This window comes from Trichosurus vulpecula, chromosome 2 (genome assembly GCF_011100635.1).
Source record: "Trichosurus vulpecula isolate mTriVul1 chromosome 2, mTriVul1.pri, whole genome shotgun sequence".
NCBI lineage: Eukaryota > Metazoa > Chordata > Mammalia > Diprotodontia > Phalangeridae > Trichosurus > Trichosurus vulpecula.
Genome location: NC_050574.1, coordinates 127,216,128 through 127,231,575, shown reverse-complemented (window position 1 = coordinate 127,231,575; position 15,448 = coordinate 127,216,128). Strand labels below are relative to the sequence as shown.

Sequence of the window (15,448 nt, the reverse complement as noted above, 5' to 3'; positions counted from 1 at the left end):
TTCTCTAAAAAAATATTATTTGTTATATAGGATGGCTCGCTGGAGCGGAGTAGAGGAAACAAAACTGGGAGAAAATCTGGTGATGTAAAAAAAAATGATAATAATAAAACCATGGGAGTTGCTAGGACAATATATGAGAAATGATGCAGAATAATACTGACACAAATATAAAGATAAGTAACACTGAAAAGTAACCAATGACTGCTTAGTTTTAATGACCAATCTTGGCCTCACAGAGTAGAAGTGAGATCAAAAAAAATGAAAATTGCAAAAATTAAGATTTTGTCATGATATAAATAAAAGTTTCCTTACTATTTGAGTTAATAATGATATAGTCTACACTGGGAGGCGGAAAATTTTCTTGCAAATACTGATGTCTAAGAATCATTAGATTCCTGCTCAGGTACAGCTGAGGTCCAATTCAACATTGAGATTCAAAGGTGAGGTATACAGGGAGCTATGTAACAAAATAACTTGATCCATAACAATCACCAACATGTAATGATGAATTCACAAGATCTCTGACTTTTTACAGAATCTCAAGGCATTATTTGGCCAAAATAAGATGTCTAAGTTTTCATCAAATTCTGAGCTGTAAAATTCTTGCTGTGAGGGGAAAATCATATTCAGAATGAAATGCAAGTTTAAACACAAAAAGATTAGGAAAGGCCCAGACAGACTAAAGACCAAGCAAAGTATGCTACTGAGGAGGATGCTAAGGGGGTGGGAGGGTGGAGTGCAGTTAGAGGACTGTTCTATGCCCACATTGATCTTTAAGGCTCAGTAGAAGCAAATGGCAAACCATTCCAGTACCTTTGCACAGACAACCCCAAACAGGGTCACGGAGAGTCAGACATGAATGACAAACAACTCAACAACGAAAAGAAGCAAATGTTCAGTACTAAGAAGAATGACAGCCAGCATTCACATAGTGACTGTTCTGGGCCAGACTTTGTTAAGTACTTCACAACGATTCTGGATGAACAGCCCAAAATGTCTATGCTGTCTGTCATTCCTCCCCCATCACCACCTCTTTTCTTCAAAGGTCACAGCAGTATTACTAGGTGGCACTTCTTGGAGCTCAATTGTAATTGCTTGTACCTGGTATAGCCTGATGATATGCGGATGACAGAGCATCTTCATAATCTGAACTTCTCGGAAAATCTTCTTGAGATTTTCTTCATCCAGCTGGGTCTTATCTATGATCTTTATAGCAACCTTTAAAAAAAAACACATACACATAGGGAAAAAAAATTACTATAAAGTATTATTAAAAGTAGTTTATGGGGCAGCTAGGTGGCGCAGCACAGGCCCTGGAGTCAGGAGGACCTGAGTTCAAATCTAGCCTCAGACACTTGACACACTTACTAGCTGAGTGACCTTGGGCAAGTCACTTAACCCCAATTGCCCTGCCTTCCCCCCTTCAGAAAAAAAAAGTAATTTATTTAGTGGCAGAGCCAAAATGGTGTAGTAGCATTAAGAAATACAGTGAGAGGGGCAGCTAGGTGGCGCAGTGAGTAGAGCACCGGCGCTGGAGTCAGGAGGACCTGAGTTCAAATCCAGCCTCAGATACCTGACATATACTAGCTGTGTGACCTTGGGCAAGTCACTTAACCCCAATTGCCCTGCCTTCCCCCCTCCCAAAAAAAAAAAAACCCAAGAAATACAGTGAGTTCCCACTCCCCTACCCTCCACTGCTCCAAATAGACCTAGGAAACACATAAGATCAAATCTTGATGTGAAAATCCATTAAAACATCAGAGTGAGTCATTTTTCCAGCCCAGGTCAACATAGGGAGACAGCCAAAGAGGTCTGTGGACATGCATACTGGTGATGGGATACGGTCAGAATCCTGGACCTGGCAGGGTCAGTGGGATGGAGTCCAGTGGGAGGGAGAAGCTGTGTACCCAGACAAGAGGAGATCCTAGATTCAACACAAATAAGGCCTAACCTTTGAAGGGGGCAGAAACAGGTGCACACATGACAACTCTGTCACTCTCAGGTCACAGATCAAGAGAGGAAGGAACCTGAGGTGGCTGTATAAGATAAGAAGATGACTCAAATTCTACCCTGCATGTTCAGAAGCAAGCAATAGCTGTGTGGATCTGACTCCAGGAGCAGAGTAGGGATATCAGTTCCAGCTTCTAACTCAGCCTGAAGCACATAGAGAAATATAGAGGGCAGGAATCCCAGATTAAAGAGAAATCTACAATTCTGTCCCTCTGAATCAGCAGATCTTTCCAGCTGGCTTAGCTGACAGGGGCTGAGTCCAGCAGCAGTTTATTATTGCTTAGACACAAATGCAGCTCAGGAACTTGCAGAGCTCCGATCAGGGTGGCAATGATCAGACTTTGCCTCAGATCATACCACTTTGAAAATACTGAAAGCTTGCAGATCCAGAACCTGAGCTGCCAAGAAAGCAGAAGGACAAATCCAGACATTCCCTCCAAAAGTGCAAAGAGGGTCTAACAGTAGGTCTTAAGTCAGGAAGTAGGATGAAAGAATGAGCAAACAAAAAAAGAATCTCACCACAGAAAACTATTGTGGTGAAAGGGACACTTAAGACACAAAACTAGAAGATAAAACATCTACAAGCAAAGACTCAAAGAAAACAAAACTTGAACACAAATTTAACTAGAATTCCTGGCAGAGATGAAGAGTTTTGTAAAAAAAAAAATTAATAAATGATATGGATGCTGTAGAATTAAAAACTGGAAAAGTAATGAGAGCTGTGGAAGAAAGAACTGGCAAGGAAATAACAGCCTGTCACAAAAGGTATAAAATCGGGTTTAAGCAGCCAACTCCCTGAAAATGTGAAGCAAGAAGCTCTTCATTCCGTAAGACAAAAAGAAATATTAAAACAAGTCAAAAGACTACAAAATAGAAGAAAATGTCAAACAGCCAAAACAAGTGAGCTGAAAAACAGATTGGGATAAAAACTTTAAGAATATTTGGACTAAGACAAGGGCAGCCAAACATGATGATCTCACATAAAACAAAAGCAAAAATGGACCAAATTTAAAAAGAAAATCAGGGAAACTACATTTTGCTAAAAGGAATCACAGACAATGGACTAATATAAAAAAAATTTTATACCTAGTTTCTCTGATAAAGGCTTCATTTCTCAAATATGTAGGGAACTAGGTCAAATTTAAAATTTAATAATAAGAACCATTCTCCAATTGATATATGGTTAAGGAATATGAATAGGCAGTATTCAAAAGAAGTCAAAGCTATCTATAGTCAGATTAAAAACACTCTAAACCGCTACGGATTAAGAGACATTCAAATTTAAACAACTCTAGGATACCACTTCACACCTATGGGAAATGACAACTGCTGGATGGAGGGAATGTGGGAAATTAGGTACACTAATAAACTGTTGGAGGAGTTGTGAACTGGTCCAACCATTCTGAAGAACAATTTGGAACTATGCCCAAAGGGCTATAAAACTGTGCATATCCTTTGACCCAGTAGTACTACTACTATGTCTGTACCCAAAGAGATCAGAGAAAATGGAAAAGGATCCGTACAAAAAAATTTTATAGCAGCTCCTTTTGTGGTGGCAAATATTGGAAATTGAAGGGATGTTCATCAATTAGGGAATGCCTGAACAACTTGTAGTATATGATTGTGATAGAATACTACCGTGAATAAGGACGGGGGGGGGGGGGGGGGCACGCAGGTTGGGGGTGCAGAAAAACCTGGCAAGATCTATATGAGCTGATGCAAAATGAAGCAAGCAGAATCACTGTACGTAGTAATAGCAATGTGAAAGACTTAGCTACCCTGACCAATAACAATGATCTAACACAATTTGGGAGGACTCATAATGAAAACTGCTATGCACCCCCAGAGAAAAGAGAGAACTGATGAACTCTGAGAGCAAAGTGAAGTATAATTTTCTCACCTTATTTTTCTTGCTTTTATTTGTGACAGATTTTTCACATGATTTTACATGTATAATGGTTATCCAATTGCTTGCCTTCTCGGTGGGTGGGAGGGAGAGAATTTGGGGTTCAAAATCCATTTTTTAATTCTTAAAAATAATTTTTTTAAATTAAAAAAAGGAGTAATTGTACTACAGTCTCATTGCTATAATCCCATGAGGCAGGCAAGTGGGATGCCAGGGCAACAAGACGGGCACAGGGAGAGAGAGAGGGCTCACTGGGTGCCACCTCTTTAGCCCCTCAATGAGCATAAATTTAGTGTCTTTGGGAAGACCCTAAAAGCAAAAAGGACCTGTTGGCAGGGCAGTAGCTACTCAACCTGGAGGACACAGAGGACATGGTGCTGGACCTTTAGGAACAGTTCACTGTGTCATTTGTGGAATTGGCCTCACCTCTAGCAGTAGAAGGGCCAGGGAAAGAGGCCATAACCCTTGAGCCAGAGGCCCAAGTTATCTCCTCAACCAAAAGCTCAGAATTGATGGAGGTAGCAAATGCCCATAAAGGACAATGGTGGCTACCTAACTAGGCATTGAGCCCTCTACTGCCATCCCCAGGACATCTGTTTCAAAGTACATAATATTCAACTGTATCTCACCCTACCTTAACACTGGGAACCTGAGTGACTGCTGAAATCCAGGTAAACAAGAGGCTGGTCTTTCCTGGACCTTAACCTACTAACTCGCAGGAAAAGAAACTTTGATCAAGGCCTTCACTTGGATACCAGCACTTCTAATCAGGATGTGGACAACTCCTAACCCCACCCCACCCCCCCACCCCAGCGACCTCCACCTCCCTGATGCCAGATGAGTCTAGAAAGGGCCTGCCTTCCTGGATTCTTTCCCCACCTATAGAATATAGGAAAGAATATAGGAAAGCATTTAGTATCTAGATTCTCACTCAACCCCCACACTCTGCCAGATTCATGTAGAAAGCATCCCCTGGAAACACTCAGTTGCAATCTTATAAGGAATAACCATCATGAAAAATTGTGGAAAGTGTTAGATTCCAATAAAACATTCCTCTCTAAATAAGAAATTAAAACAAAACGAAACAAGATTTAGACTACCTGAAAGCCATGCACAAAAAAGAGCCCATACATATTTCAACAGCTCATAAAAGAAAGCTCCCAAGATCTCTTAGAACCATTGGGCAAGGTGGAAAAAGAAAGAATACACTAGTCATCTACTGTAAAAAAGGCTAAAAATTTTTAAAACCCCCAAAAATCCAGAGAAGTCCAGAGCTTCCAAATTAAAGGAAAAAAATCAAAATATAATCATCCAGGGAAAAAAAATTAAGTAACAAGGAGCCAGTCAGGATCACGCATGATTTATGAGCCACTACTGAACAGGAGTGGAGAACTTCGGTGATACTCCAGAAGGCAAAACACAGAGGCGTACAACTGATAATAACTTACCTGACAAACCGAATATAATCCTATGGGGGGAGGGGGCACTGGGGGTATTGTATCTTTAATGAAATAAAGACTTTGAAGCATTCCTGACGAAAAAAACCAAGGCTGTGTAAAAACTCTATAGTTCAAACAAGAGTTAAGAAAAACGTAAAATGGTAAACAAGAATGAACTATCACAAGGGACTAGGCAAGGATAAAGTGCTTACATTCTAATATGGGGAGATGATACATGTGTCCTCACTGAACCCTATCATCACTGGGGCCATAGAGGACATCTAATTAGGCAGAAGGCCTGGGAGTGGCTTGGTTATGTCTTGAAGAATGGAAAGGGAGGGGAATGAGGAATAGATTAGGGGGATAGGGAAAAGAGGCTAAGGGAAGATAATATCGCATAATCAGGGTGCAAACAGAAGTCTATACAAGGAGAAGAGATAAGAGAGGCTGATGCTTGAACATCTCTCTCATCTGAATAGGTCAAAGGAAGGAAGAATTCACATTCGCGCGCGCGCGCACACACACACACACACACACACTCTGATTTAGGTACAGAATTATATTTTACTCAACAGGAAAATAGAACAGAAAGAAAGAAGGGAAAATTAGAGAGAGGGTATAGTAAAGGGGAGATTAATACCAAGAAAAGTAAAGTCTGAAGATATAGAAAAGTATTTAAAGCTCTTTTTGAAGAGGCAAAGAATAGGAAATCTGAGGGAGTGTTCATATATTAGGGAGTGGATAAACAAATTATGGTATATAAATGTGGTGAAATACTATTGTACTATAAGAAATAAAGGTCTCAGAGAAACTTGGGAATACAAATAGACTGATGTGGAGTGAATGAAGTGAGCAGAAGCAGAACAATTTATACAATGACAAAAATATGGTTAAAAACCAACAATTTTGAAAGAATCAGGAACTCTGAACAGTATGATGAACCACAATTCCAGAGGACTAATGATGAAACATGCAACCCAGCTCCAGAGAGAGAAGTGAAAGATTTGGAATACAAAATCAGACAGACAGACACATAGTGAATACACACACACACACACACACACACACACACACACACACACACACACCCTTGGTCAATGCAGAAATTTATTTTGCTTAACTACAGATATATGTAACAGGAGTGTTATTTTTCTTTTGCTCTCAATTGGGGGGGAAGGCAGGTTAACTTTTGCTGATTAAAAAACCTAAAAATTATTTATCAAATTATATTAATTTTGAAATAAGATTATAACATAAAATATATATAGCTGCTAAATTGTCTGCCCCCCCCCCAAAAAAAAACCCAGTAAGACAAGAGAATTCATTTTTTTAAAATGAGGACAGGAGACAGTCCTAGCAAGTTGGTCTCAAAGGAAAAAAAAAATCTAAAAATCAATAGGTCTTCTGCCATTTCTTAAAATTCTGATACTATAAAATTCACAATACAAATGTCTGACTATTCTTCAATCCTCAGTGAGGTTCAGGATTAAACCTGCCCTTGGATACATAGTGATGTTGTCAGAACACTCACATGTGAACATTGTCCCTGCCACCAGGACAGGTGGGGTTCTACTACCAAATTCTGTGGGATTATGATAAAGGCCATTCTCATTTCATAAAATGTCAACAGATAGGAATGAGTAAAGAAATGTAAGCTATCAACAGTCATATTAAAAAATGCCCCAAATTACTAATAATTAAAGACATAAAAATTAAAGCTTCTCTGAGGTTCTATCTCACACCTATCAGATTGGTAGATGACAAAAAAGGAAGATGACAAAAAAGGAAAATGACAAATGGTGGAAGGGCTGAGAAAGTTGTGAATTGGACCAGCTATTCTGGAAAGCAATTTGACACTATTCCAAAAAATTCAGCCAGTGATACAATGAGGCTTATACTCCAAAAAGGTCAAAGAAAGAGAAAACAGACCAATGTGTACAAAAATATTTGCAGCTGCTTTTTGGTCATGGTAAAAAGGCACTAGGAGGGGACAGCTAGGTGGTGCACTGCATACAGCACTGGTCCTGGAGTTAGGAGGTCCTGAGTTCAAATACGGCCCTAGACACTTACTAGCAGTGTGACCTGTGCATGTCACTTAACCTCAATGGCCACAAAACAAAACAGCACTAGGGGGGTTCAGCAACTAGAGCACTGGGCCTGGAATCAGGAAGATGAGAGTTCAAATGTAACCTCAGACAATTACTAGCTTTGAGAAGCTGGGTAAGTCACTTAACTTCTATGTGCCTCAGTTTTCTCAAGTGCAAAATGGGGGAGATAATATCACCCTACCTCACAGGATCGCTGTGAGGATCAAATGAGATAATATTTGCACAGTACTTTTCTCAGTATCTGTCACATAGGAAGTATGTAATAAATGCTTATTCCCTTTCCTCCCTCCCTTCTCTAATGACCTGGAAAAAAGAGTGCCCACTAATTAGGGAATGTCTGGACAAATTACGATCTATGAAGGCAACGTAATATTATTACACCATGAGAAATAATGAAGTGAACAGAACCAGGAGAACAGCTTATATAACAACAAACTGTAAAAGCGCTGAAAACTGAAAGGTTTAAGAACTCAAATCAATACAGTGACCAACCATAATTCCATTGGACTGATGATGAAATATGTTACCTATCTCTTAAGAGAGAAGTGATGAATTCAAGATACAAAATGAAGCAAATTTTGGACATGGCCAATGTGGGAATCTGTCTTGGATAGATAGATAGATAGATAGATAGATAGATAGATAGATAGATAGATAAGATAGATAAATATACACAAACATATATATGTGTTTGTATATATATGTATATACATATATGTTTGTTGTAAGGGCTTTGTTTTGTTTTTCTTTTCAATGAGGTAGAAAAGTGGGGAGGAAGAAAAAAAGTTTAACTGAAAATAAAAAAAATTGCAAGAAGGAATGACAGAATAATCTAATTTCTTTTTTGACAGGGTTACTATAATAATAGGGCCCTTCCCAAAATCTCCCAGGCATCCTTGTGAACAAGCTGGAGACAAGTGAGTTAACAACAGACAACACAGTTAGATGGGTATGGAACTAGTTGAATGACTACGTAAATTGAGTACTGTTCAATGACCAGAGGTCAACACAGGAGGGAGGTGTCTAATAATGTACCATAGGACTCTATTCCTTAGCCTTTTTCTATCTGATATTTTTTCTCAATGACATGGATAAAGGCAGAAATGCCATGCTTCTCCAATAGGTGGCTGACAGAACAGTGAAGTGACAGGAACAGCCAATATACTGCATAACAGGGATTCCAAAAAATGTTCCGACTATAGAATGGTGGACCAAAGCTAACAAAATATAATTTGATATGGGTCAGCATAAAGTTCTATATTCGGTTTAGAAAAACCAGATACAATAATACAAGATGGCTAGAGAGCATTATTCTATAGTTTTTGAGTACTGTATCCAATTTGGGTCGAACACTTTAGAAGGCACCTTTACAAACCTTAACACATCCAGTGTATATTATGATACTGAGAAGCCTTAAACTATGCCATACAAAGACTGAAAGGAGGTGCTTGAAGCGAAATCTAAAGGGGGGTCGGGAGGGTGTTATAGAAATACAGAATATTTAAGGGAGGAGGATATAGAAACAGAAATTTGATACCTGTCTTCAAAGGTATAAAGGATCGTATCATGGAAGGGAATTAAACTCATTCCCCTTTCTTTACGACTGAAACTGGGACACAAAGGAGGGAATTACAAGGAAGCTGATTTCAGCTTAAATTGTTTTTTAACTGGAGCAAAGATGACCATAAATGCAATGAAGATCATCACTGATCATGGCTATTCTAGATAGTATTCCGGCTTTGGGCCTTAAAATCTACACTGATACAATGCCCTCCAGACCCCTGAAAGATTGCCGCAAGTTCTACACCATAAGAATCCCTGAGCCTTTCCATCAGTTCCACAGCTGAACCCTTCTACATATATTGTTTGTCCCAATTAGAATATGAGCTCCTTAAGAGCAGATCATCTCATTTTTCTACTTCTATCCCTAGCACTTAGCACATTACCTGGTACTTTTTCATTCATTCATCTGGGCAGGGTTTTAGACCAGATAACTTTTAAGATACTTCTAAACGTGATTATATGTTTACTTTGGTGGAAATTTTAACATTCCATTTGACACAGAGGGCAAAGTAAGTCAGTCAACAAGCATTATTAAATACCTACTATGTGCCAGGCACAGGGCAAAGCTTTGCAATAAAAAAATCACCTGTTCTTATCTACTTTTCTAGAACCCAGTCATAAACTACAAATTACAAATATTTATTATAAAGCTTAAATTTGCTTTACAAAGCCATGTCATACCAATGTTGAAACACTGATATTTCCCTACACTATAGAAAGTTGGAGAACCAACTGGATACCCATCAATTTGTGGGTGTTTTTCAGAACCAAATGCTTTCTGCCAGCTGATGTGGGAAGATCATGAAAGGATGGTAGCTGGAAAACATGCATTCCATTGAGGAAAGTCAGACTGAGCCACAGGATGGAACACATGGCATAATTTGCCTTCAGTTGGCTGAACCAGAAGGCAATGAGCTTTTTTTTTTTTTACTTTTCTTTCTTTTTCCCTACCATCCTTCTACAAAACAGACATATGAGACCAGCTAACTTATAAAACCATAAAGATGCTATTTGGAAAAGAAAATCCCTAAACCTCACTAACTGGTTCACTTCAACAACAAACATTTATTGAATGTCTAGTATGCGCAAAACAATATACCAAATGCTAAAGATATAAGGAGGCAGTAACACTAGTTCTTCACAAGATAATAATGATTATTACATAGTATATATTATATATTAAGCCATGGATCACCCCCCAAAAAGGGAATTATGGTGGCATGGATGTGCAAGACACAAACCCCCCATAAAACAAAGAATCCAAAATATCTTACATTGTGTGTGATCCTTACAAAGACTAAGATAAAAAAAAAAAACTGGACCCCAGACTCAACTAAAATTCTTGGAAGATACAAAGCAAGAGTTAAAAACAAAGAGTTAAAAAATGTTTCTGTAAATGGAATGTGAGTGCTTGAAGAAAAAAATAGAAAAGAAATGAGAGCTATGGAAGAGAGAATTGGAAAGGGAATTAACAAGTGGGCACAATAGGTACAAAATCTGACCCAAACAACAAACTCCCTGAAAATTCAAATGGACCATATACAGGCCAATGATTCTATGAAACAACAGGAAGTATTAAAACAGTTAAAAAATTGGGGGAAAAAAAGAAAATGCATAATATCTCACAGCAAAAACAAACTGACCTAGAAAACAGATCAAAAAGAAAAAAATTTAAGAATCGTTGGGCTATCTGAACTTTAGAATAAAAACAAGTCTAGACTTCTTATTTCAAGAAATCTTAAAATTGCCGAGATCTTGTAGAAACAGAGGGTAACATGGAAACAACAACAAATATCTATCAGTCATCTCTTGAAAGACACCCCAAAATGAAAATTTCCAGGAACATCATAAAGAAAATCCAGAGCTTTCCAGGTCAAAGGAGACATACTACAAGCATCCAGAAAGAAAGAATTCAAGCACCAGGAATCAGTCGGGATCATACACAATTCAGCAGCAACTACTGTAAAGTAGTGGAAAACTTGAAATAAAATATTCTAGAAGGTGAAGAATATGGGCTTGCAGCCAAGAATAATTTAACTAGCAATAATTTAACTAACTATAATGCTACAAGGAGGAAAATGGACATTTACTGAAATAGAGAACTTCCAAGTTTTCCTGATGAAAAGAACAGAGCTGCAGAGAAACTATGAAGTTCAAAGGAGTGAAGAAAAACATAAAAAGGTAAACCTGAATGAACAATGATCAGGGATTCAACAAATATAAAATATAGGGAGATGATACATTGTGCCCTCTGAAACCTATCATCATCAGGGTTCATAGAAGGAGTCCTATTAGACAAGGCCTGGGAGTGGTTCTGTTATGACATAATGATCTTAAGAATAAAAAGAAAAGAAAACAGGAGTACACTGGGACTGAAAGGAAAGGAAGACTAGGGAAAACTGTCACATAAACAGGGTGCAAGTAAAAATCTATAAACAGAAAGGAGGCAAAGAAGAACAACTGACACTTTAACCTGATTCTCACCTGAATTGGTTAAAGGAAGGAAAAATACATACACATCCTAATGGCTGCGTATAGGAACACATTTTACTTAACAGGGAAATATGAGGGAAAGGCGAAAAGGAATAAAAGGGAGAGTAGATTAAAGGAAGAACTACTCCTAAGCCAAACTTTAAGGATGTACAAAAATACTGATAGCTCTTTCTGGGGTGGCAAGGCATAGGAATTTGAGGGGGTACTCATAAATTGGGAAATGGATGAACAAATTACCATATGTAAATGCGATGAATACTATTATACTATAAGAAGTGACAAAGGGGATGGCTTCAAAGAGACCTGGAAAGACTTGCATGAACTTACGTACATTGGAAGGAACAGAACCTAGGGAACAATTTATAGAATGATAACAACACAGAAATGGTAAACAACTTTGAAAGAATTAGGAACTCCCATCAGTGAAGTGACCAACCCACATTATAGACGACTAATGATGAAACATGTTACCCACCTCAAGACAGAGAGGTAAAAAGACTCAGACTGCAGAATGAGATCAGTATCTTTGGACATGGCTGAGGTAGAAACGTATTTTTAGTGACTATACATGTTTGTAACAGGTTTTATTTTTCTTTAGTTCTCAAACTGAGGGTGAAGGTGATGAGGAAGAGTGATGAGGAATTTTTTTTTTTTGCTAATTGAAAAAAATAAGGTTTTTTAAAATGAATTTATGAATTCCTCAGATAGGGGCTCTGGAAAAATTACATGATGATGATAGCCTTAAATTTAAATCCTGGAAAGCAGTATGAAAGAATTTAACTTTATCAAGGAGAGGGGCATTCCTGGATCATTCATAACTTCAATTCCTGCTCTGCTGGGATGCCACTTGACATTTGAACAAAGCAAAGAACTAACGAAGTCCAACTTTACTCATCTGCAAGAAAAAGTATAACAAAAGACTGTCTGTCTGGAGCATTAAAGACATGTCATTGGGACTTTATTTCAGGGAAAGAGGATAAGGAAAAGGGATAAGCATTTTTTATAAAACCTTCTATGTATGAGGCACTGAGCTAAGCACTTTTTGCAAATATTATCTCATTCAATCCTCACAACAACCCTTAGAGGTTGGTACTATTCTTATCTCCATTTTATAGTTGAGGAAACTGAGGCAAGCACAGGTTAAATTACTTTCCCAAGGTCACACAGCTAATGTAATTGTCTGAGACCATACCTGAAATCAGAACTTCTTAATTCCAGATTTAACTTTCTTTTCATTGTTGGGGTTAATATATACACAAGCTTCCTCAAAACTGACCAACAACACTATGACTGTAACAACAAAATTAATTCAAGCTGGAATACATGGTACAACAGAGGAAATAATTGATTCTTTAAAAGAGTTGGAAGTCACTAAAACTTCAAAACATTACATTCCAAATATTTATTAACAGAACCTTAACTAGGATACAGCAACTGGAGTTCTGGCACCAAGTACCAAAATGTAGAAGGTGCTGGCTGAACTTAAAACTCCTTCAGTAGCGCAGAAATAACTGAGCTTAGCACCTAGTTAACAAGAATAATGATTTGAAATAGAAAGCTACCAGATGGCTTATACTTCCTCCCCTGGGCTGCCACTGGTCCTGGGGTCTCAGGCTCCCCCCACCAAATTGAATTTGTTTCTAAAATTTTGATTTAGCAATGCCTGTACTGTTACTTGCCTCAGTAAAGTTTTGTAAACCTTCCCACAGAAATTTAAAATGTGAGTTATAGTCCAGTAATTAATGATTTGGAGTCAAGCTTAACGTTGTAAATTATACTAACACCCTGCTTGCTTACTCACATGGAAGTTAAATACATTGCAGTATAGTCTCTATATTTATTATTTTGCTTCAGATTCCTTCCTAACAAACTTTCAGCTACTTTAACTGAATTGCTTTATTGGCTCTTCTGTGTCTTTGCAAACAAAGTAAAAAATTAATTGCTAAAGTGAACTGGATTTTATTCTAAATTACAAATTACCTAGAAAAAGGAGGGAAATTCTGACGGCAGCAGATATAATAAAATATGTACTATACAAAGCAAAAGGTCTCCATTTTTTCTTTCATAGAGAATAAAAACTTTTAGTTCTTTTGAGTGAGGAACCTTGATTTTTAATTTCCTCTGGGTCCTTGTAGCAACTAAGAAATGTTAACTTGACCTCTATTGTTGGATTTTGAAAATATGTAAGCACCATACCAGCAATGAGAGTCAACTCTCCATAACAAATCAGTTGACCCCTCTCTAGGGCTAGGTGTCCTCATCTACAAAAATGAAGAGGTTAGACTAGATGCCTTCTGGGGTCCCGTTCAGCTCTAACATCTGTGGCTCTACGAATTCCTACAACAATGTTATTAAACTTTCCACAGATATTTTTCATGTAAATCAGCCCTAATGTGTGCTTTTTAAAGGTGTTACAGCCAACTAAAAAAAGTTTAGTTTGGTGCTATAACCACTCCATTTTCATTCTCCTCATCAGTTTACTGAAGCAAACAGCTCATTGGGGACAAAGAAGTTCTAGTAGTATTTTTTGTTTTGGTAGCTAAGCCATCAAATATGCCTATAGTGGACAATGCCCCATTTCTTTAAATTCAAAAATTCAAAACTGGAAGGAAGCCTGAAGCCAACTGAAGTTGACGCAGTTTATAATTCCATCCCGTTGGATCTCTGGTGGTGGCATTCCAAATTCTAAACCTCATGGTAAACTTTGCTTTAAGTAAATATAATTTCGGTCAATACAAAATTCTAAATTAGATTAAGTTGGTAGGACAGGTGTATATTAATTTTATGACAATAATTGTGAACTCAATCTATTTCAGGCTAAAATAATACCAAGTTAAAGAAAATTAGATTGGTATGTTTTCAGGAACACAAAAGATATATTTAAAGAGGCTAGATGGAAACTTTGTCATCTAACAACTAGAACATCTCTCTCTCTACCAAGCAGTTTTTCTGTTTATTGATGTTTGCTATACATATGTTCATGTAGAACAAATGACTAGCTAATATAGAACAAAAATCACAAGGATAAGAGTTGTGGTTTTTATGTGTAGTGTCCAGTATGCTAAAAATCCTGGAAAACTGGATTAAAAGAACAGGCTGTGTTCAAAGGACTCTTTCTGGATCAAGGACTCCTCTTTATGTATCTTTTTCAGGAGTATCAGAAAATTCCTTAGACTTTATATATTAGTTTTTGTCACATGTGGATTAAAAAAAAAAGGTACTATGACTATTTAACAACTGGGTTCTGTCCTAAGGTAAAAAATGTATCTAAGACTACAATAATATATTTTCCCCCTATGCTATATATCACGTTTATAGCGGCCCAGGGTTGATTGGATCCAAATGTTTACCAAGTCCTGAAATTGGCTATTGGAGTAGCTTAAGAAATCTTCAGCTCTAATCTCCATGTAGAAGGGTAGGTTTCATGCTTCTACTTGGTAAACCACTCCCACCAGGGTTCTAATCTCTGACCCCGCTAAAAATGTAAGACTTCATCCCTGGGTCTCTGAGTTCCTCATTTGCCTGAAGTCTCCTCACCATGGCCCTACTCTCTGACCACCTCTACTCCACCAGATCTCCCGGGTCTGAAAGGTGAGAACTCTCTTGGGGGAAAAGCAAAAGCCTCAGCATGCCCATACCCCCGTGGTAAATATCAAGAAAATACATGAGCCCAAATTTTGATTGGGAAATCTAAGAAAAATTCACAGTGAAATGCTGACTGGCTTAGGAACACAGACAGACAGGTCTGCATACAATGGGGATGGGTCTGGCCATGTGCGGCTGCTAGCAGAGTATTCTAGTGTCCAGGGACTGAAAGAGTTAATACTGGGCACCAAGGCAGGAAATACCGGGACAGGAAGAAATCCTGGGAGATCCCTGAACTCAAGAAGGTGCAAGAATGGGTGCTATCTAGAAGCTCTGGGCCCCTA

The 15,448-nt window shown here is 38.0% G+C and overlaps 1 protein-coding gene across 3 annotated transcripts in view; it reads right to left on the bottom strand.

Moving 5' to 3' along the window:
* Nucleotides 1-15,448, bottom strand: part of SIK3 (SIK family kinase 3) — a 279,460-nt gene that overhangs the window by 130,091 nt on the left and 133,921 nt on the right. For all 3 annotated transcript variants that reach the window (XM_036744847.1, XM_036744846.1, XM_036744848.1), the window contains exon 2: nt 1,102-1,218. In XM_036744847.1, coding sequence (XP_036600742.1) covers nt 1,102-1,218 — 117 coding nt within the window. The remainder of the gene's footprint in view (nt 1-1,101; nt 1,219-15,448) is intronic.